The sequence below is a fragment of the Leptonychotes weddellii genome, chromosome 9 (assembly GCF_054177405.1).
Source record: "Leptonychotes weddellii isolate Sample4059 chromosome 9, ASM5417740v2, whole genome shotgun sequence".
In the NCBI taxonomy this organism is placed as follows: domain Eukaryota; kingdom Metazoa; phylum Chordata; class Mammalia; order Carnivora; family Phocidae; genus Leptonychotes; species Leptonychotes weddellii.
The window spans coordinates 81,272,306-81,295,883 of record NC_138377.1 but is presented as its reverse complement, the minus strand read 5'-3'; the positions used below and the strand labels follow the sequence as shown (position 1 = coordinate 81,295,883).

Here is a 23,578-nt window from a genome sequence, read left to right as displayed (position 1 = left end):
TTGTTTACAACAATGCCAACAGCATGCTGAGTAACATTGTAGACTCTTCCAGTTTTGCCATGGTAACATTTGTGGGGCATTCCTTTTTGAACAGTGCCCATTCCCTTGATGTCCACAATATCACCTTTTTTATAGATTCGCATGTATGTGGCCAAAGGAACAACTCCATGTTTTCTGAAAGGTCTAGAGAACATATAGCAAGTACCTCTCCTCTTTCCCTTTGTGTTGGTCATTTTGGCGAATTACTGGAAGATGGCGGTTCCGGCCGAAAGGCTGGAATTGTTTTCTTAATTTCACTGCATTCTGCCTCATTATTAGTGTATAGGAATGCAACAGATTTCTGTACATTGATTTTATATCCTGCAACTTTACTGAAATCATTTATCAGTTCTAGTAGCTTTTTGGTCTTTAGTTTTTTGAGTGTTTAGGGTTTTCTACATGTCATCTGCAAACAGAGTTTTACTTCTTCCTTACAAATTTGGATGACTTTTATTTCTTTATGTTGTCTAATTTCTGTGGCTAGGACTTCCAGTACTATGTTGAATAAAAGTGGTGAGAGTGGACATTCTTGTCTTGTTCCTGATCTTAGGGGGAAAACTCTCAGGTTGTCCCCATTGAGAATGATGCTGACTCTGGGTTTTCATTTATGGCATTTATTATGTTAAGATTATTGTTCCCTCTAGACCTACTTTGCAGAGTGTTTTTATCATGAATGAATATTGTACTTTGTCAAACGCTTTTTCTATATCTATTGGAATGATCATACGGTTTTTATTGTTTATCTTATTGATGAAATGTATCACATTGTTTTGTAAATATTGAACCACCCTTGCATCCTAATATGAAATCCCACTTGTGGGGCACCTGGATGGCTCAGTTGGTTAAGCGTCTGCCTTCAGCTCAGGTCATGATCCCAGGGTCCTGTGATGATGCCCCACATCGGGCACCCTGCTCAGTAGAGAGCCTGCTTCTCCCTCTCCCTCTGCCTGCCGCTCTGCCTACTTGTGCTCTCTATCTCTCTGTCAAATAATAAAATCTTAAAAAAAAAAAATAAATCCCACTTGTTTGTGGTAAATGATTTTTTTAATAAGCTGTTTGATTTGGTTTGCTAATATTTTGTTGGGGAGTTTTGGATCTATATTCATGAAAGATATTGGCCTGTAGTTCTGTGTGTGTGTGTGTGTGTGTGTGTGTGTTTTAATCTGATTTTGGTATCAGGGTGATACTGGTCTCATAGAATGAATTTGGACATTTTCCTTCCTCTTGAATTTTTTGGACTAGTTCAAGAAGAATGACATTAGCTCTTCTTTACATGTTTGGTAGAATTCACCTGTGAAGCCATCTGGTCCTGGACTTCAGTTTTTTGGGGAGTTTTTTGGTTACTGCTTCAATTTCATTGCTGGTGATGGATCTGTTCAAATTTTCTATTTCTTCTTTAGCTTTGGTAGGTTATATGTTTCTAGATATTTATCCATTTCTTCTATGCTGTCCAATTTGTTGGCATATAGATTTTCATAATATTCTGTTACAATTGTTTGTATTTCTGTGGTGTTATTTCTCCTCTTTTGTTAGTATTTGGTTCTATCTTTTTTTCAATGAGTCTTGCTAGAGGTTTATCAATTATGTTATCTTTTCAAAGAATCAGCACCTGGTTTCATTGTTCTGTCCTATTGTTTTTTTAGTTTATCATTTATTTCTGCTCTAATCTTTATTATTTCCTTCCTTCTGCTGTTTTGGGGTTGTACTTGTTCTTCTTTTTCTAGCTCCTTTTGGCCTAAAGTTAGGTTTTTGAGCTTTTTCTTGCTTCTTGAGGTAGCCCTGTATTGCTATAAACTTCCCTCTTAGAACTGCTTTTGCTGCATCCCAAAGATTTTAGATCATTTTGTTTTCATATTCATTTGTTTCCATGTAACTTTTTATTTCTTTGATTTCTTGGTTGACCCACTCAGTGTGTACTAGCATGTTATTTAACTTCCACGTATTTGTGCTCTTTCCAGAGTCTTTCTTGTTAATTTCTAGTTTGATAGCGTGTGGTCAGAAAAGATGCATGGTATGCTTTGATCTTCTTGAATTTGTCAAGACTTGTTTTGTGGCCTAACATGTGATCTATTATGGAGAATGTTCCTTGTGTACTTGAAAAGAATGTGTAGTCTGATGTCTTAGGATGGAATGTTTGAATATATCTGGTGAATCCATCTGGTCCATTGTGTCATCATTCAAAGCCATTGTTTTCTTGTTGATTTTCTGTTTAGATAATGTGTCCATTGATGTAAGAGGGGTGTTAAAGTCCTTTACTATTATATTATTATCAATTAGTTCCTTTATGTTTGTTATTAACTGTTTTATGTATTTGGGTGCTTCTATGTTGGGTGTATAAATATGTACAATTATTATAGCCTCTTGTTGGATTGTCCCCTTTATTTTTATGTAGTGTCCTTCTTTGTCTCCTGTTACAGTCTTTGTTTTTTTGTTTTTTTTTTAAAGATTTTATTTATTTATTTGACAGAGAGAGACACAGCGAGAGAGGGAACACAAGCAGGGGGAGTGGGAGAGGGAGAAGCAGGCTCCCCGCAGAGCAGGGAGCCTGATGCGGGACTCGATCCCAGGACTGTGGGATCATGACCTGAGCTGAAGGTAGTCACTTAACCAACTGAGCCACCCAGGCGCCCTACAGTCTTTGTTTTAAAGTCTATTTTGTGGGGCACCTGGGTGGCTCAGTTGGTTAAGCATCCGCCTTTGGCTCAGGTCATTACCTCAGGGTCCTGGGATTGGATTCCCTGCTCAGTGGGGAGTCTGCTTCTCTCTCTCCCTCTGTGTGTGCTTTCTCTCTCTCAAATAAATTAATTAATTAAATATTTTTAAAAAAATCTATTTTGTCTGATGTAAGTACTGCTACCCCAGATTTCTTTTGGCATCCATTTGCATGATAAATATTTCTGCATCCCATCCACCCCCACACCCCACTTTCCAATCTGCAGGTCTCTCTTGGTCTGAAATGAGTCTCTTGTAGGCAGCATATAGATGGGTCTTTTTTTTTTTTTTTTTTTAAATCCACGCTGTCATCTCATGTCTTTTGACTGGAGCATTCAGTCCATTTATATTCAAAGTAATTATTGATAGATATGTATTTATTGCTATTTTGTTACTTGGTTTGTGGTTGTTTCTGTAGGTATTCTCTGATCCTTTCTTGCTCTCTTTCATGTTTTGTTGGCTTTCTTTGATATACTTGGATTCTTTTTTCTTTATTTGTTGCATATACATCATTGTTTTTGATTCATGGTTACCATTAGTTTTGTATATAACATCTTCTGCAAATAGCAGTGTATATTAAGTTGATGGTCACTTAGTTTAATCCCATTCTTTACTTCTCTGCCCCCCATGTTTTAGGTATATGGTGTCGTATTTTGCATCCTTTTATTTTATGAGTCCCTTGATTGATTTACAGAAATATTTATTTTTACTGCTTTTGTGTTTTTTACTTTTCATACTCTCACTGATGGTCTTTCTTTCCATTCAAAGTGTCCCCTTTAATATTTCTTGTAGGGCTGGTTTAGTGGTCCTGAACTGCTTCAGTTTTTGTCTGAGAAACTCTCTATCTCTCCTTCTCTTTTGAATGATAGCCTTGCTGGATAGAGTATTCTTGCCTGTAGAGTTTCCTTTTCAGCACTTTGCACACCAGAGGGGGGTGACATGAGATAGTCAAAGTTTCTGCTGAAAAATCAGCTTACAGCCTTATGGGGTTTCACTTGTATGTAACTGTCTTCTTTTTCTTTAAAAAACCTTGTTATCACTACTTTTTGCCATTTTAATTACCTTGTGTCTTGGTGTGGACTTCCTTGCATTGAATTTTGGTGGGAATCTCTGTGCCTTCTGGACCTGGATATCTGTGTCCTTTCCCAGATTAAGGAAGTTTTCAGCTATTATTTCTTCACATGAATTTTCTGCCCCCTTATTTCTATTTCTTCTGAGATCCCTATAATGTGGATGTTGTTATACTTGATGGAGTCACCGAGTTCCCTGAGACTATTCTCAATTTTAAGTAATTTTCTTTTCTCTCCTTTGCTCAGCTTGGTTACTTTCCATTACTCTGCCTTCCAGATCATTAATTTGTTCCTCTGCTTCATCTAGCATGCTATTTATGCCATCAAGTGTATTTTTAATTTCATTTATTGTGTTCATCTCTGACTTGTTCTTTTTTTAATATTTATAAGCTATATTTATTATTTTTCTGACCAAAGTACAATGATTTTTAAATCTCCGTAAATAACAACAACAACAACAAAAGTATTCAAGAACATAAAACACAAACGGGAAATTAACCATTAGATGTTTTTACTTCATACCAACCTGACATTTAGTCTAGAAAATAAACAAAAACACTTTGAAGCATTGCTAAAATGCTAACCAAATCATTTTATCATTTACATATCTTACCCTCAGAATTATGTCAGAATAAAGCTGACCGTTCTGCCAGAATCTGAATCCCTAGTGACTCCATCCCAATCCCTGGAAGCAAAGAAGATGCCCTGTCACACAACTTTATATAAGTTGTAATAAAACAAAACCTATGTTTTCTTACCTTCCTGTAGGAAACGGTCAGCCTTTTAATAAATACTAAAACACTCTTATGAGTTTGTTTCCAAACACATTTTACAAGAACCAACTACACAAAAAGTTTCTTTGGAATTTGGTCTACAAATTCACTTAACAGGTTGGAAATTTAAAACCTATAAGAAAATGAGGAAGTAGGGAATTCCTAATCCTAACCTGCTGCAATTATTAAAGGGATATACACACGTACTGAAAAGTTTTGCTCACAGACTGCACGAACTATAAAAGGGATATGCTTTTTGAGTAAAAACAAAGAACTAGCTGATATCCTTTTTTGTTTTTTATCTCTGTGTTAAGGGTCTCACTGATGCCCTCCACTCTTAAGTCCAGTGAGTATCTTTGAGATCATTACTTAAGTTCTCTTATCAGGCATATCACTTGTATCCATTTCACTTTGGTCTCTTTCTGTGGTTTGGTCCTGATCTTTCATTTGGGAGACGTTTCTGTCTCTTCATTTTGTCTAACTCTCTGTGTCCATTTAATTCTCTGTTAGGGAAGTCAGCTACTTCTCTTGCTCTTAATGGAAATAGTTCTATGAAGAAGAGGTCCTGTAGTGCCCCGCAGCAGTGTCCCCTGTCCCCTAGGACCTCGCGTGTCAGGAGTGTGTCCTATGTATGTTGTGCTGTGGAATCATGGTCTCTTTTTCCTTCAGTCCAGTGTCTGCAGAGGCTGTCTTTGCCTGTTGTGGGCCCTGAGGTGTGTGGTGGTCTGCTTGCAAAAGGAGACCTGCCCCACCATTGCTGGAAGTGATGTCCCCTGAGACCTGCAGTTCAGCGATGTGGTGCTAACAGGTTTGTACTGGTCTTTTGGGGGAAGGGGCCGCAGGGCCAGGACTGACGTGAGCAGGTCTGGGAAGGACAGATCTGCCCAAGCGTCAGGGGTTGGGGCTTGATGCAAGCACATTAGGAGCGTCGGTGCTGTGCTCTGTCCCGCAGGCGGCCATTGCTTATGCGGGGGTGTGTGTGGGGGACACAAGGGAGGGAAACTGCGCCTGCCAACTCCTCTCTTCCTGAAGTGGTCTCCCTGTGATCCCTGCCTCTCCAGGCCACACTCCAAGATGAGCAAATCCCTCGCCCTCCCGACTGCCCCAGGCCTTTTCCAAACTGCTGGTTCTACACAGTATCTGCACAGGCTGTTTATCCCACTGTCTCTTTAGAGGGCGGGGACTCTGCTTCCTAACGTCCTCCAGTCTCTCCCAGGGCCAAGCCCGATGCTTTTTAAAATTCCAGGCAAGCCCTGCAGATGTTAAGTACTCATGAAATTCAGCCCCTGTACTATAAAAGGCAAATATTACAGAGATTCGTCCTCCCCGTTTATGGGCTCCCCAGTGTGAAGGTCTGTTTTCCGCCCTTCTCAGTGCCATCTGCTTTGCTCCCAGACCACATCTTCACCCTTCCTACCTTCCTCCATGTGGCCTCTTTCCTGTCTTGAGTTGCAGAGTTTGTTCTGGCAGTCTTTGGGTTGTTTGCTAGGTGATTTGTGCTGATATGGGTGTTATCTAGATGGATCTGTGGGATGAGGCCAACTTAGGGTCCTTCTACTCCACCATCTCCCCAGCCCTCTGGGTATTAATTTTGTATCCTGTAACTTTACTGAATTCATTTATTCTAGTAGTTTTTTGGTGACGTCATTAGGATTGTCTATGTAGAGTATCATGTCATCTGCAAAGAGTGACAGTTTAACTTCTTTACCAATACGGATGCCTCTTTTTTTCTCTTTTTGTTGTCTGCTTGCTATAGCTAAGACTTCCAGTATTATGTTGAATAAAAGTGAGAGTGGGCATCCTTGTCTTGTTCCTGATTTTGGAGGAAAAGTTCTGTTTTTCAGCATTGAATGTTAGCTATGGATTTGTCATATATGGCCTTTATTATATTGAGGTATGTTCCTTCTAAACCCACTTTACTGAGACTTTAAAATGAATGGATGTTGTACTTTGCCAAATGCTTTTTCTGCATCTATGGAGGTGATCATGTGATTTTTATGCTTTGTTTTGTTGATGTAGTGTATCATGTTTATTGATTTGCAAATATTAAACCATCCTTGCATCTCCAGAATAAATTCACCTTGATTGTGGTGAATGATTTTTTTTTTTTTCAGTATACAAATTGTCACAAATTTGAATGTCATTCTGACGCAGGGGCCATGCGAATCTCTATCATTCCAATTTTAGTATATGTGCTGTTGAAGTGAGCATGGTGAATAATCCTTTAACGTGTAGTTGAAAGCAGTTTCATATTTTGTGGAGGATTGTTTAAAAAGATCTTATTTACTTATTTGAGAGAGAGAGCATGAGAGTGCAAGGAAGGACAAGTGTTGGGGGGGTCGGGGGAAGGGCAGAGGGAGAGGGAGAAGCAGGCTCCCCACTGAACAGGGAGCCCGATGCAGGACTTGATCCCAGGCCCCCCAGGTCATGACCTGGGCCGAAGGCAGATGCTTAACCAGCTGAGCCACCGAGGTGCTATTTTTGTGGAGGATTTTTGCCTCTATGTTCATCAGGGATATTGGCCTATAGCATTTTTGTGGTGACTTTTGTTTGGGTATCAGGATGATCCTGGCTTCATAGAATAAATTTGGAAGCTTTCCTTTCTCTTCTATTTTTTTGGAATAGTTTGAGAAGAATGGGTATTACTCTTCTTTAAATGTTGGGCAGAATTCCCCTGTGAAGCAATCTGGTCTGGAACTTTTATTTTTTGGTAGGTTTTTTTTTGTTTGTTTTTGGTTTTTTTGAAGATTTTATTTATTCATTTGAGCGAGAGCACACATGTAAACACAAGCAGCGGGGAGAGGCAGAGGGAGAAGCAGACTCCTGCTGAGCAGGGAGCCAGATGCAGGGCCTGGAGATCACGACCTGAGCTGAAGGCAGATGTTCAACCAACTGAGCCACCCAGGTGCCCCTTTGGTAGATTTTTGAACACTAGGTCACTTTTGTTACTAGAAATTGGTCTCTTCAGGTTTTCTATTTCCTCCTGATTCAATTTTGGAAGATTATGTTTCTAGGAATGTATCCATTTCTTCTAGGTTGTCTAATTTGTTGGTATATAATTTTTTATAATATTTTCTTATAACCCTTTGTATTTCTGTCATGTTGGTTGTTACTCCTCTTCTTTCATTTCTCATTTTATTTATTTGAGTCCGTTCTCTTTTTTTCTTGATGAATCTGGCTAAGGGTTCATCAATTTTATCTTTTCAAGGAACCAGCTCTTAGTTTCATTAATTTTTTTTCTATTTTAAAAAATCTCTATACCTTTATTTCTGCTCTGATCTTTACTGTTTTCTTCCTTCTACTAACCTTGGGCTTTGTTATTTTTCTAATTCCTTTAGATGTAAAGTTAGGTTGTTTATTTGAGGTTTTTCTTGTTCCTTGAGGCAGGCCTGTATTACTATAAACTTCCCTCTTAGAACTGCTTTTGCTGCATCCCAAAGATTTTGGACCATTTGTGTTTTCATGTATTTTTTTCTTTATAACTTTGATTGCTTCATTGACCTATTGGTTGTTTAGTATCATGTTTATTAGCCTCCCCGTGTTTTGTGTTTTTTCCAGTTTTTTTCTTGTGATTGATTTCTAATTTTACACTGTTGTAGTCTGAAAAGATGCATGGTATGGTTTCAATCTTCTTAAATTTACTGCCATTTTTTTGTGGCCTATCATATGATCTATTCTGGAGAATATTCTGTATGTACTTGAAGATGTATTCTGTTTTTGTATGGTATGTTTGTATATATCTGTTATGTCCATCTGTCTAATGTTTCATTCAAAGACATGGTTTCCTTATTGATCTTTTTTTTTTTTTCTTCCTGGATGATCTGTCCATTGATGTAAGTGGGGTTTTAAGGTTCTCTACTATTATTGTATTATTATCAATTTATCTCTTCATGTCTGTTAATATTTGCTTTATATATTTAGGTACTCCACTGTTGGGTGCAGAGGTATTTACAATTGTTATGTCCTCTTGCTGGATTGATCCCTTCACTGTTATCTGAAGTGGTGTGGGCCTGGAGTATTCCAGCATGCTTTGCGCCTGTCACCTTGGCATAAATGCTAGAGCTATTGTGAGCGCTAACCGGGGGGGGTTCCCAGTGTGTACTGGCTGTGGTCACCTTGGTGGGACAGCTGGGGCTGGTATGGGCTAGGCCTGGGGACAGGCCGGTTAGGGCGCCTGGACTGTGCACTGGTCTATGCTGTCAGGGTGGAAGGCAGCATAAATTGTGTCCATCAGCCCCTCCCACCCGGAAAGTGTTCTAGCAGCAACCCTGCTGTTCGGCAGAATTTTCGGGCTGGCTCTTTTACATGCTGGTTGCTCTCTTAAACTGCTGTTTTTGTTTTTGTTTTTTTCCTGTGCCCAAGGATAGGAATCTGTTCCTGGTCCTCAGTACTATCTCTCCCCACAGACCCTTCATTACTGGGTCTCCATTTCTCTTGCTGTTCTCTTTTGCTGTTCTTCTGTTGTACAAAAGCTGTTCAGTTGGCCCTCAGTTCTTCCAGAGGAGTTGCTTTATAAATAGATGTAATTTGGTGTGTTCTGTGGAGAAAGTGAATTCAGAGTCTTTCTACATCACCATCTTGGATCAGATCTCCCCTGGCTGAATTGTTTTTTATTCTGGTTCTTTAAGGGCGAGGACTCAGATTCCCATTTCCGTCTGGCTCTCCTAGCATTAAGTCCCACTGATTTTTGAAGCTCCCAAAGTGAATCCGCACTGGTTCTCAAAGCCAGATGTTAGGAACTCATCTTCCCAGGACACATCCCCAGTGCTAGGGGTGCCTGGTGTGGGGTCTGATCCTCTCCCTTCTCTGTGCTTGTGGTGTCCCTCCTGTTTGTGGTTAGTCCTGCCAGGGGTTGGTTGTCTCCATACCTCCCACCCTTTTTGATGTGGCCTCTCTCTAGATTAACTGTGGTAGGTCTGTTCTTCTTGTCTTCAGGTCATTTTCAGAGTTCGTTGTATAGATGTAGCTGTTATCTCGTTGTGTCTGGGGGGTCAAGGTGAGCTCAGGATCCTCCAATCACCATCCTCTCTGACTCCCTTTAATGTTTGCTTTATATATCTGGTTGCTTCTCTACTGGGTATATAGATATTGACAATTGTTATGTCCTCTTGTTTGATTAATCTATTAGGTAAAGCCCTTCCTTGTCTCTTTGTCTGATACAAGTATTGCCACCCCAGACTTTTTTGTTTTCATTTACAAGGAATATCTTTCTCCATCCCTTCACTTTGTTGTTTTTGTTTTTTTTAGATTTATTTATTTATTTATTTTGTTGAAGATTTTACTTGACACAGAGAGACACAGTGAGAGAGGGAACACAAGCAGGGGGAGTGGGAGAGGGAGAAGCAGGCTTCCCGTGGAGCAGGGAGCCCAATGCGGGGCTCGATCCCAGGACCCTGGGATCGTGACCTGAGCCGAAGGCAGACGCTTAACCGACTGAGCCACCCAGGCGCCCCTAGATTTTATTTTTAAGTAATCTCTACACCCAACATGGGGCTCAAACCTACAACCTTGAGATCAAGAGTCACACACTATACCGACTGAGCCAGGCGCCTCATTCTGTGTCTTTAGGTCTGAGGTGAGACTCTTGTTAGGCAGCCTATAGATGGGGCTTATTTTTCATCCATTCAGTCATGCTGTCTTTTGATTGGATCATATAGCGCATTTCCATTTGAAGTGTCAATAGGTATGTACTTATTGCAATTTTTTTTAATTGCTTTCTGATTGTTTTGTAGTTCCTCTCTATTCCTTTCTTCTTCTCTTGCTCTCGGACTTTATTTAGTGTTAGGCTTGGACTCCTTTATTTTTTGTGTATCCTAAGTTTTTGGTTTGTGGTTACCACGAGGTTCATATATAACATCCTATGTATATAGCAGTCTTTTTTTTTTTTTTTTAAAGATTTTATTTGATAGAGACACAACAAGAGAGGGAACACAAGCAGGGAGAGTGGGAGAGGGAGAAGCAGGCTTCCCGCAGAGATGGGAGCCTGATGTGGGGCTTGATCCCAGGACCCTGGGATCATGACCTGAGCCAAAGGCAGACGCTTAACGACTGAGCCACCCAGGCGTCCCTGTATATAGCAGTCTATATTAAGTTGTGATGGTTAAGTTTGAATACATTCTAAAAGCACATTTTACTCCCTCCAAGTTTTATGTATATCCATGTCCTATTTTACATCTTTTTGATATTCCTTGAGTAATTTTTGTAGATATAATTTATATCTAAATATAATTTATACTACTTTCGTGTTTTAACCTTTATTCTAGCTTAGTCATTGATCTACTACCTTTCCTGTGTGTTTGCTTTTTTACCTGTGAAAATTTTTCCTTTCATAATTTTCTTCTAGTTTATGGCCTTTTTTCACTGAAGTCTCTAACCTTGCTTGTAAGGCCGGTTTAGTGGGGATGAACTCCTTTCACCTTTGTTTGGGGAAACTCTCTCTAATGAATTTGCTTGTCATCCTCATGCAGAGGCCATGCTAAACTTCTCTGTCATGCTGCAGTGTTTAGTATATGACGTGCCGAAGCGAGCACCTCATCTCCCTTTCACTTCTGAATGATAACCTTGCTGGGTGGAGTATTCCTCACTGCAGGTTTTTTCCTTTCAGCATTTTGAGGATATCAGGACAATCCCTTCTGGCCTGTAAAGTTTCTGCAGAAATGTGGGTTATCTTTTCTTTCTGGTTGCTTTTAAGATTTTTTTCTTTGCTTTTGTTGTTCTGCAGTTTATTTACCCTTGGTTTGTTTTATTTCCCAAATTTGAAGATTCATGACTTTTATTAATAGTTTCCAGTCATTATTAACACTTTTAATATGGTCTTGCTCCTATAATACACTCTTTTCTTTTAGAACTTCTAGGCATACACTGAATCTTCTTATTCAATTTTTCATCACTACTGCGTTCAGGATAATTTCCTTAGTTTCATTTTTATAGTTTATTCATTGTCTCGTGAATTCTATGTACTATTTAATTTCTACACCAACTTTTTTATACTGAATTTTTAAGTATTTTTCACTTCTGGAAGTTCTCTTTAGTTTTTTGTTAGCTTCCTTAAGTATCTATCACTTTTTTATTTTATTTTTTTAAAGATTTCATTTATTTATTTGACAGAGAGCACAAGCAGGGGGAGCTGCAGGCTGAGGAAGAGAAAGAAGCAGGCTCCCCGCTGAGCAGGGAGCCCGATGTGGGGCTCAATCCCAGGACCCCGGGATCATGACCTGAACTGAAGGCAGCCACTTAACTGACTGAGCCATCCAGGCGCCCTTGTCTATCACTTTTTTTTTTTTTAAGATTATTTATTTGATAGAGAGAGACACAGCGGAAGAGGGAACACAAGCAGGGGGACTGGGAGAGGGGGAAGCAGGCTTCCCGCAGAGCAGGGAGCCCGATGCGGGATTCGATCCCAGGATCCTGGGATCATGACCTGAGCCGAAGGCAGACGCCCAACGACTGAGCCATCCAGGCGCCCCTGTTGATCAGTTTAAACATGTTTTTGGAGTCTTTATTTGGTAAATCTATTATCTAAAGTCCTCGGGAGGGGTTGTTAATCATGCCATTCATTGCCTTCTGACTTTTACTCATGGGGGTTGTTTCCATGTGTGTTCTGTAATTCTGAACTGTGAGCTGAACATCACTGCGGTTTTTTATGTGTGTATCCCATTCAGCCTGAATTAGGCACACCTCTCCAGAAACAGAATGTAATTCTCTTTCCTTTTGCCAAGTGCCACCCAAATAATTCTCAAAATAACCCCCAGAATAAATTCACAGGCTTCTGAGGCCATGTAGGTAGTGTAATTTTGAATCTCCAGTAAGTCTGTGGTAACAAATTCCAGGAATGACCGTCTCTGCACCAAGAGCATAAGCTAAGACAAGGACTAGTTTATTCTTTACTGAGGGTGAGTCTCTTTAAGAATCCTGGCTATGTGTGTGGCTCCCAATTCAATGCCTCGCCTTGCAGAAACCTAAGACTTTACCTCTTGTGCATGTGGAACCTTTGAAATCCGGGCACCCTAGTTCCAAGGACCAGGAACTGTCTTTATGCCCAGGCAGTCATGGTATCAACCATGTATCTGGCTATTCTTTTATTTCCTATTTTTGGCCCCTGGGGATTACTCTCACTATAAAATCTTTTAGTATCAGCCATGCATTTCAAAGTGTGTTTACCAAGTTTATCCAACTTTCCTTAGTTTTGTAACTAAGGCTTTCACGCAAATTGTCTGCCATTAACTGTTGAAATTTAAGTCTAGAAAGATGCTTTACCTTCTATTATGTCAAAAAAATTTTTTTACATAAAGTTATCCAAACTGAACATAATACTCTAGCTGTGATTAGTTTGATCCATTCAGAACAAGAATACTTCGTCTTCTGGATACTACATATCCACCAAATGTCTTTTTCTCCAATTACATCATACTATCATGGGCACCATTTTATAAATAAGGAAGCTGAAGCATGTCAGCTTAAGGTCACAGGGCAAGGACCAGGACTAGAGCTTGGATCTTTTAAGTGTCAGCTTTGAGATATTTTTGTAACATGTAACGTGAGAGGTAGGGAAAATGAAGGTCTAAGGGAACATTTAGTAAGTACCGCCTATGTGCTAGTTCTGTAATACCAAAGATACCGGATAACTGCTGTATAAGATGTGTCTTATTACCCCATTTTCACAGATGGGGAAATTAAAGCTCAGAAGGTTTAAATAATTTTCTTAAGGTCATTGTGCAGTATTAGAGCTGAATTCAGTCAGAAATGATTATAAAAATCCATCTCCTGGGACGCCTGGGTGGCTCAGTCGGTTAAGCATCTGCCTTCAACTCAGATCATGATCCCAGAATCCTGGGATCAAGCCCCGCATTGGGTTCTCTGCTCATGGGCGAGCCTGCTTCTCCCTCTCCCTGCCGCTACCCTGCTTGTCCTGACAAATAAATAAATAAAAAAAATAAAATAAAAAAATAAAACCTTTCCTCTATACCAGGGGTCAGCAAACTTACTCTGTAAAAGGCCAGATAGTAAATATTTTAGGCTTCATGGGCCATATGGTCTCTTTTGCAACTATTCAGCTTTACTGTTGTATTTTGAAAGCAGCCACTGAGTAACGAAACGAATGAGCATGGCTGTGTCCTCATAAAACTTTATTTACTGAAATTTGAGTTTTATATAATTTTCACATGTCACAAAATATTTTTATTTTTTCAACCATACAAAATATGAAATGCATTCTTAACTCCCAGGCCACGCAAAAACAGGCTGCATTTGGCCCAAGGGCAACCGGTTTGTTACCTCTGCTCTACATCATCCATCTGCTGAGAAGTGGGGTTCTCCAGCATCTGTTTCAAACATTCCTTTACTGGGTTAGGAAAGACATGGGGAAAAAGAGAATGGAACAGGTTCTTCTTTGGATGCTACATGACTAAGGGGGTTGTTGCTGCCCAAGCTCCTCAGATTGTGTTGTAGCAATATGCAGTTGTTTAAACGTCTTGTCCCAACGTTGTCTTTTTTTCATGTCTCTCCTTAGCCTATCTTCAAAATTAAACTGTAAGCTCATTTAGGAAAGAGCACTTTTCTTATTTTACAATTTCCTTTAATCTTTAATAGTCTATGTGTAGCAGGTGCTCAGTATTCAATGATATTCGATGCTGCCAAATACTATCCTATTTCATTCACGGGCTCTTTACATAGTCAATGGGCCCAATATATAAGCAGTTCAATGAATGAAAAATAATATAGCAGTTAGGCCATATGTAGGATTTAACAATATTACTACTTCCTTTTAACTTAGCGTAAGGGACAATTATGAAAAATATTCTTGGCCCTACCTTTTTTGTTCCAATAGAATTATTTGCATGTGAATACTAAGTCCGACATTCCTTCTTCCCCTAGAACCACTTCGGTGACCTGGATGGTGGCCACTACACTGCTTTCTGCAAGAACTCAGTGACCCAGGCCTGGTATAGCTTTGATGACACACGAGTCAGTGAGATTCCAGATACTTCAGTTCAAACTGCTACAGCCTATCTCCTGTTCTATAGCTGCCAGCCCTTTTCTATACCTATAAAAAAACGCAAGAGCTAGGAAAAATGCTATTTCCTGAAAATTGCAAAACAAGCAATCAGAAACTGGTACTTAAGTTTTGCTTTGTCATTAAACTCTTGCAACTTATTTGCATCACTGACATTTTTAAGTCTTGTATATTGTGTACCCTTTTATATGATAAGGCTCTACCAAAGAAGATAGGTCTGGGCCTACCAAAAAAGGCAGCATGAAAATAATGAAATGTTAATCGATGGGGACCTTCAAAGCACTGCAAATTATGTATCAATTTCAGGCTTCAAAATTCAATGTTTATTAAGGTGAATTCTTTATCATAGAGTATCTCAATTACATATATCCACCAAATTATTTTCCAAAGATACTTTATGGAGCTGAACCAAAGTAAGTTTTGTTCAAGTGGCTCTGTGACCTTAAGAATATGATTTAAAATATTTAATTGATCAGACAATTTAGCCAAGAGCTCTAATAATTAGTCTCTTAGACCAACTGCAGAACATGAAAGGTTGCCAACCTCACAATTCAAAACCCATCCTTTCATCCTCTCCCTGACAGTCCATTCAGAAGTACCTTTTACAATCTTATTTTTATATGGAGAGTTTTTATTTCATCTATAGCACCTGAGTCCATGAGGTAATAATAAATTCTAAGCTCCTCTATCTCTTTGAATACATCATTTTGTAAAGGTGTGGTTCTTAATGCGGTTCACTTTGCAGTCATGTCTGATTCCTATCCCTTTCTATTTTAATTCTGACTCCCAACTCTGAGAATCCTATGCAGTTTTGGATCAAGTTGAAGGCAGAGTAAAGTCAGGTCCTAATGCAACAGGGTAAATGAACTAAATATTAAGTCAATATAGTAGGATCGTGTGTGTGTGTGTATAAAATGGTTTGCTAATATAAAATTAAAGACAGAACACTTACAGGGTTTTAAATTATTTTTCTCATTAAGATTTTAATGTAGGTGTAAATGAAAATTCTCATTTTAAAAAATTAAAGAAAAGTTTCCATTTTTTTTTTTTTTTTAGAATAAAGATTTAGTGCACAAATACAGCCCAAAGCCAACAAAAAAATAGCTTTGCCCTGTCATTTCCCTAAGAAAGCACTGCAGTTACTCAGAATAGGCCAAAAGAAAAACAATCCTCTGAGTTCTAGGCTTCACAAAAGGACCACATATTATACTATGTACATTGATTGATGTGCAAGTGTGCAATAAATATATACACATACATTCCTATCTGCTTTACATCATTCTAGAGTATTCATAGATCAAGCTGGGATTTAGAAATGTGAAAAGGCCATACAGTGAAAAGGAAAATAAAGGATATAATGGTTTTTAGAATAGAATGCTATAGAATAATAATGCTTAGCTAGTTAATTACTTTAACTTTGGAGCAAACTATAAAGGTTTGGAAATAAATGGTACCTGTAAGGAGTGCTTACTGCGATACTTGTTACATATTAGTCAATTTTTCGATAATAGCACTGACCTAAAATATATGGTGATAGTAACACAGCTCCCACTGTCCTAGAATTCCTCTAAAGGCCCAGCTATAGCTAGCCAGTATCTTTGTAAGTATGTCAAGAGTTGTGTTGCTCAGCCTCTTAAAAGAGAACTAGCTTATAACCTACTTCTCCTTATGTGGCTACGTCAGTTGCTCGTGGTCCCAATGAAGTATAAAAGAGGATATAAGCTGCCGAAGACTTCACAGAAGAAACAGAGATATCAGAAACTTCATGATCATCGAATTTAAACCACCGCTGTCTTGCTGCATTTTTACAATAGGCAGTGTAGTGGCCTCCATCCAGCCCACCGTAGTGATTCTGTGCCAAACGAGATTGAAAATCAGTTCAAACAGAAGTTATCAACATATTCAACATATTTTAAATAATTCAAAGCTCTGTTATTTTCCTATATAGTAAGGAACCACTTGAAACTTTCTCTAAGCAAAATATGAAAATTTCTAGTTCAAGATACTTACTGAAACAGAAAACAAATTATATTTCTTCAAATTGTTCTTTGGACCAATAACATACTGTGCCAAGTCAAGATTTTCTAACGGGAAGTCCACAGAGGTCTGTAATTTTTGTTTCCACCTGCCATCGTAGGAAAAACTGCAAAGCAAAACATGACAGCAATTATACCAACAGACCAAAAATATCAGAAGGGCTCTAATTCATTCCTTAACATTCTAGATTTTTAGCCAGGACCATAAACCATTTCAAAGACACTCAGAATTTCAGTAGTGGAAGGACCTGTAAAGACATTTGGCTTCATTTCCACCTTACAAACGAGAAAACGGAGGCACACAGATATGAAATGACTTGCCCTAAGTCAAACAGCTAAGGGTCGTAGAGACAGAGTCCTACCTTGGTCCCTTGAACCCTAAGCCAGCTAGAACTGTTAGATGAGTCTACAAAGGTAACAAGCTATGAAGTCCCATGTTGACAATGCCAGTCACCACACAAGTACAGAAGAAAGACTGAGGAGAGCTGCTCTATACGTTTAAGACTATACTGCTGGGGACACTGGAGCTGGAAACTGCGAGCACACAGACTACACGGGTACCCCCTGCTTTTCAAAAGTTGGCGTGACACTGCTTCGTTTTAGGGAAGACTTGTATTAGTACCTGTTTTTGCTAACCAAAAGAAATCTGAAGAGGATTTCTGCTTTTAAGAAAAAAGGTGAAAAGTGCCAACAGCATTCGGCAGCATGTTTTGCACTAAGCTGGAGGAGGCGGCAGGCACCCTGGCGAGCAGCGAGAGCGGTACCACCAGGTACCACCAAGCTCCTGCCTGGAATACTCAGCATCAAGCCGCCACAGCTCTGAACTGTCTGTTGGCATCTGTGTTAGCAAGATGTGTCCCTAAGGTATCAGAAAAGCCCAAGAAAAGGTTATTTTTGGGGTCTGGAAATGTTCAAAGATTTTCCATATAAATTAATGGTAACTGCTTCTTTGCTTTTTACCATTTTGGCTTACGAAAGATTTCACAGGAATACTCTTTTTGCATAGCAGGGGAAAACTGCAGTGGCATTCCACTGTTCTGACATACTCTGCTCCTTTAAACACCAAAATATTGGTATGTTATAAAATATATAGTAGTATTACATATTATTATATTATTTCAGAGTTAATTTTCAAAAACTGAATTCTGAACCATTTATATTAAATATGTAATCATTTATAGAATGTTTATTATACCTCTACAATCCTCAAGAAAAAAAACTGTAAACAAGCTTCTGTTAGAAAATTTACATGAGGAATCTGAACACATCAATGTTGAAATTATAGTAACTGCCAAAGAATCTCCAATAATACAAAATGAAACAAATTAAATATTCTTTGAAACAAAAATTACAGCTCTCAATAAAAAGATTAAGCTTAAAAAGTTTTTCAAAATAATGACTCATAGCTATCACTCCATGGATAGATTATATATAGAGACCAAAAAAAAAAAAAAAATCAGACGACCTGGGACATGTTTACAACTATCTGCTATTATTCCTTCTATTACAGGGTCAGGTCCAGGGAAAAATCTGGACAAAAATGTCTGCACCCAACAATGGCATCCTTAACATCTTTAAGACTACATTTAAAAAACCTCCTATGTTTCAGGAGCGCCTGGGTGGCACGGTTGGTTAAATGCCCGACTCTTCATTTCAGCTCAGGTCGTGATCTCAGATCATGAGGTCTAGCCCTGCGTCGGGCTCTGTGCTCAGCACGGAGTCTGAGACTCTCAAACTTCTCAGACTTTGCCTCCACATGGGCGTACTCGCTCTAAAATAATTCTTTAAAACATTCTATATTTCATCTTCAGCACAGGATTCTTTTTTTAGTTTACTGTTTGATAAATTTTACTGGCTAATCATTTCTGTTCTGTGTAAATACATTTTCATTTGATGTTTTATAATGATGTGAAATTTCTATATTTGAAATGCAATAATTAAATTTCATTTTTTTTTAAAGATGAAATTACATGAAAAAGTCATGTTATCATTTTGCTCTGTCATTGCAAACACTAAGGTAAGGAACGAGAGTCTCTCATTTCTGCCTTATTTCCCTGAGATAATCTTCCTTTGTAATGCATCCTTAGCAGGCAATACAACAAAATGACTTAAAATGAAGGACTTAGAATTCCTTCATCTACTATTGTAGAAAAATTTGTTTCCTTTACCGTTTCAGATGCACTAAAAGCACAGGTGGCAACTTCCAGATTTCTATCTTTTTTAAAGAATCCCGTCGAGTTCTGCAGTGACTGCAGTAAAACCGATTGTTATCTGTGAGCTTCTCTTCTTTGGAAAATAATCTAAGGCAATCCTGGAGGCAAAACCAAGTAGTAGTTACTCATTAATTCATTTCTTCACAGTATCACTGGGCATCTACTCGAGAAGTTATTCTGCTCGTAAAGTTTATGACCTAGGGGCGCGCCCAGAGGGGAGGGCTGACAGTAACAAGAGTGCAGTGTGTGGTGAGCGCTGCCAGGGGCGGAGGGAAGCAGTCCTGCGTGTCTGCGCTCTACCTGCTGCCTCCGGAAGTCTTGCTGGAAGAAAGGACATTCTCAAGGAAGCAAACACAAAGGTATCAACAAGCTAGCTAAATTACACTGTTGTGAGGAAAACAGGCTATTTGATCCCCAGGTAGAGCAAATTCTTATAAAAGTGAACCTAAATTAAAATCACTATACGATTTTCAAACTTCAAAGTGCAAACTTTAAAAAAAACATTTAATGCTGAAAGAATATTTAATAGGAAAATATCTTTTAAAAAGGAAAACTTTGGGGCGCCTGGGTGGCTCAGTTGGTTAAGCGACTGCCTTTGGCTCAGGTCATGATCCTGGAGTCCTGGGATCGAGCCCCGCGTCGGGCTCCCTGCTCAGCAGGGAGTCTGCTTCTCCCTCTGACCCTCCCCCCTCTCCTGTGCACTCTCTCTCTCAAGTAAATAAATAAATAAAATCTTTAAAAAAAAAAAGGGAAACTTTAAAAAAAATCTTTAATTTTTTCTACTATACACACACATAATTAAAACAAAATGTATGTGAGAATTTTACCTATAAAACGTTCATAGGGGTGAACAGCAGAAGTTACTGAATAAAGTATATGTTTGTATGCATAAACAGCTTTTATTCAACAAATCATTTTCCTTTGAGCTTACCTGTAATGTACATTTACTTGTAGAAGCTAAGGGTAGAGACAAGTACATGAAGGCCTCAAATGTCCTAGACTTTTTGTGACAGGTGAGGCACTGTACCGTGGATTTGAACTGACCCTGAAAAAGTGCAACAATAATAGATTCATTGAGCTGCTTGTGTTTCTGCCAAGCATGTTCTGCAGCTTTAAAGTCATCAAGGTGATCATTATTTTCTTCTTTATGTCTCTTCCGATTATCAGCCTGGAAATAAGATTAATATTAAAATTTATATTAATATCTCAAAGTCGAAATTTAAATATAAAATTGAAAGAATATATGGCATACATGTTGTAGATTTAGAAACACTTCTGCTTCCTTTCATGAAGGAGTTCTAATCTCATTAAGTACTACAAAAAAATTCTAGCCAAAAATCCTCGCCCCCCAACCCTACTTTATCAGAAGGGTATGATTTATTTGAATTAATTTATTAAAGATTTTACTTATTTGAGAAAGAGAGTGTGAAAGACAGGGAGAGAGAATCTGAAGCAGCCTCTGCACTGAGCACAGAGCCCAGTGTGGGGCTCGATCCCACAACCACGAAATCATGACCTGAGTCGAAACCAAGAGTCGAATGCTTAACCAAGTGAACCACCCAGGCGCTTTGTAGGACTTATATTATTAAACAGAAATTAATAAAATACATTTTCTTAAGGGATGGGGATTAAGGAGTGCACTTGTCATGATGAGCACCAGGTGATGTATGGAAGTCACTATATTGTATACCTGAAACTAATATTAACTGGAATTAAAAATTTAAATATGTATTTTATTTTTTTATGTTGAAAATTTTGCTTTTGAAAAGAGAGGATATCTGGGAATTAGGGCTACAACTAGACAGAATTTATTTGTTGTCCTAGGCTCATGGATGGATACACATATACTTTATATATAGTCACATACACATACACACAAAATACGTATTTATACACACGTGTGTGTGTGTGTATATAATATACATATATGTTCAGTGGTAACAACAAAGGTATCTGAGAGATCCATGCCTCAGTAACTATTCACATGAGTCCTCTGGTTACATGTGGGAATGCTTATTTTAGGAAAAGAAAAATAAAAATGATATATATAAAATATATAAACAATAATAAAGATGTTCAGGTGGTCTACAGCTAATCTTTTATAAATTTTGTGTTTAAATTTACTTTCACATACATGTGGTCACAAAGTTATCTCTAACAACTATTTCAATATTTAAAATTTCTCACAATACAACCTACCATTTTAGTAAGCAATTATAAATTATGTATTTCTTTTATTTTTTTAAAAAAGATTTTATTTATTTATTTGACAGAGAGATAGCGAGAGCAGGAACACAAGCAGGGGGAGTGGGAGAGGGAGAAGCAGGCTTCCTGCCAAGCAGGGAGCCCGATGCGGGACTCGATCCCAGGACCCCGGGATCATGACCTGAGCCGAAGGCAGACGCTTAACGAGTGAGCCACCCAGGCGCCCTAAATTATGTATTTCTTTTAAAATATTAGACCTATCAGATATATTTGTTTTATAGTTCCCTGCCTTAATACAAAGTCACGAGATTTGAAAACTAGCACTGAACAATCACTAACTATAATTTTAAATTGCTATAAAAATTATAGTGTTGAGCAACCCTAAAGAGCCTTTACAACTTAGAAAAATCAAATTTCTTACTTTATTTAGATCTTCATGGAGACCATCCATTAGGAACAGAAGCAGTTCTTGTGAATCTTGCTGGCTATATCCTGCAAATTGGTCATTGATCTTCCCAATGGTGATTTTAAAGTCTTTGGGACTGATATACCTATACTGTCCGGTCCACAGGGCTTTCATAATTATGCCAAATTCTTCAGCCACTTCACCTTTATGCCCCAACAAATTTGACCTTTGCAAATAAAGTTACGAAAAAAAAAGCAAGTTTTTGAAAGTCAAGGTACAGTGGGTTCTTGAGGTCAATATTAAATTCTTCACATACTGTAACCCAACACTGAAGTATTTATTCACAGGTTTATTACTAAATCCTCATCTGAATCTTACTTTGATTATACCCTGCCAACTTGCTTCTTTTGGGCTGTGAACTCCTCCTCTTCAACAGGCTCCAGCTGATGACTGAGGTTCTGCCTTCTTGCACTGCTCCTCTCCTGTCTGTCTTTTTACCAATCAGAGAAGGCTTTTCTCAAATTTCTCTTAAGAATAAAGATATTTTTTCCCCTTTCCTCATTTGACTTCTCTGGAGCTGGGTGGTAAGGAAGTGTGGTTAGATCAACCTTTTAATACTATATTGTAACCAGTATGAAACTTCTTTACCTGTTAATATCATCCTGGTAACAGTTTCGGTTGAAATAATCAGCCAAATGTGGAGCATTACATAGGCACTGCAGTATTGAGTTCATATAACAAGTATTTCCTAAATTACGAAGTCCAGTGAGAGCTGGTCCAGATCCTCCAAAAACAGGATTGAGGTTCCGAATCTGAGAAGCAGAAAGCCTAGTGATCTCAGCTTTAGGGTAGCATGTGGGCCTGAGGAAGAAAAAATGTACACAATGTCTTAAAATGCATAGCATCTAAAATTAACAAACTCCAGCACTGGTACCAGAGGACACAGTAATCTTGTAAATAGTTAATAAGTCATAAGGTACTGGGTTTTACAAGACATTTATTATCTAGGTAACACCGGTTATATTCTGTGATCCTCCCAAGAAACAAGTATTTTTTTTTTTTTTAAAGTAAGATTTTGTTTTTTTTGACAGAGCGAAAGAGGGAACACAAGCAGGGGGAGTGGGAGAGGGAAAACAGGCTTCCCGCAGAGCAGGGAGCCCGACGCGGGGCTCGATCCCAGGACCCTGGGATCATGACCTGAGCTGAAGGCAGACACTTAACGACTGAGCCACCCAGGTGCCTTGTAACAAGTATCTTTAACCTCTTATGTGGGTCTATGGTTCTTACACCTTGAGATAGATTCCCTGGCTTCTCATGAACAGGTAGTCTTCTGGTAGAGAAGCCTCTTCCAAATTCCTTTAAATAATCCTAGGAAGTTTAGCATTACCAAATGTTGAGCTCAACCAGAATGCCAAAGAATAAAAAGCTTATTATGTGGAACAGATATCAAAAGAGGCAGGGATTATTTGGGTACTATTACCTGAAACACAGAGGTGTGCTGACAAATGTGGTAGCCACTGGCCACAGATAGCTATTTAAATTTTAAATTAAAAATGCAGCTCCTTAGTTACACTTGCTACAATTCTAAATAACCACTACCATACTGAACAGCACTGGACTAGAGAATGTCTTTAAGAGTTTTGTTACTTAGTGTATTTGACTTACATGCAGAGCTTCTAGAACTGCTATAGCATTAAGAAAAATCTTAACTGATCTTTCTTTTTATTATTGATCCTAAGCACACTTCCACCCCTGAAAGGAATATTAAGAACAGATTAAACTGTTTCAGCTTTTCTTTACATGTGCTCTGGTGTATGCATTCATGTACTCCTCTGTTGAACACATAAAAATACATAAACTGCATGTGTGATTGTTTTCAAAAACTTTAAGTCTTCAAATTAAACTTTAATAAGAATGATGATTCAAGAAGGAATTAAACCTTACCAGTTTTAATAGTGAGCCCTAATATAAACCCATTTATTTGTACTTCCATCTATACCCCTCCCCCTAAAAGTAAAGATTAGAAGTGATAAGTAGATTTGACAATTATCTCCCCATAATCCTATCAATCATAAGTCAAGAGCATTGGAGGGATCACACCAGGAACATATC

The 23,578-nt window shown here is 38.5% G+C and overlaps 2 protein-coding genes and 2 non-coding genes across 8 annotated transcripts in view; 1 reads left to right on the top strand and 3 right to left on the bottom strand.

Annotated features, from left to right (window-relative positions):
• Positions 1-14,659, top strand: part of USP50 (ubiquitin specific peptidase 50) — a 34,696-nt gene extending 20,037 nt beyond the window's left edge. The window contains exon 7 of the mRNA XM_006741196.3: positions 14,468-14,659. Coding sequence (XP_006741259.1) covers positions 14,468-14,659 — 192 coding nt within the window. The remainder of the gene's footprint in view (positions 1-14,467) is intronic.
• On the bottom strand, positions 6,704-6,805 carry LOC115943570 (U6 spliceosomal RNA). Its single transcript, XR_004078159.1, has one exon. It is a non-coding gene; the product is annotated as a U6 spliceosomal RNA (small nuclear RNA).
• LOC115943571 (U6 spliceosomal RNA) lies at positions 11,022-11,125 on the bottom strand. The gene has a single exon (XR_004078160.1). It is a non-coding gene; the product is annotated as a U6 spliceosomal RNA (small nuclear RNA).
• USP8 (ubiquitin specific peptidase 8) overlaps positions 13,703-23,578 on the bottom strand; it is a 75,575-nt gene continuing 65,699 nt past the window's right edge. For 4 of the 5 annotated variants that reach the window (XM_006741197.3, XM_081831070.1, XM_081831069.1 and 1 more), the window contains 6 exons: positions 22,115-22,327; positions 21,482-21,692; positions 19,787-20,023; positions 18,811-18,953; positions 16,617-16,749; positions 13,703-16,458 (listed from right to left, as the gene is read on the bottom strand). In XM_006741197.3, coding sequence (XP_006741260.1) covers positions 16,273-16,458; positions 16,617-16,749; positions 18,811-18,953; positions 19,787-20,023; positions 21,482-21,692; positions 22,115-22,327 — 1,123 coding nt within the window. In that variant the 3' untranslated portion in view covers positions 13,703-16,272. The remainder of the gene's footprint in view (positions 16,459-16,616; positions 16,750-18,810; positions 18,954-19,786; positions 20,024-21,481; positions 21,693-22,114; positions 22,328-23,578) is intronic. The other variant, XM_031036570.2, reaches the window with a different exon arrangement.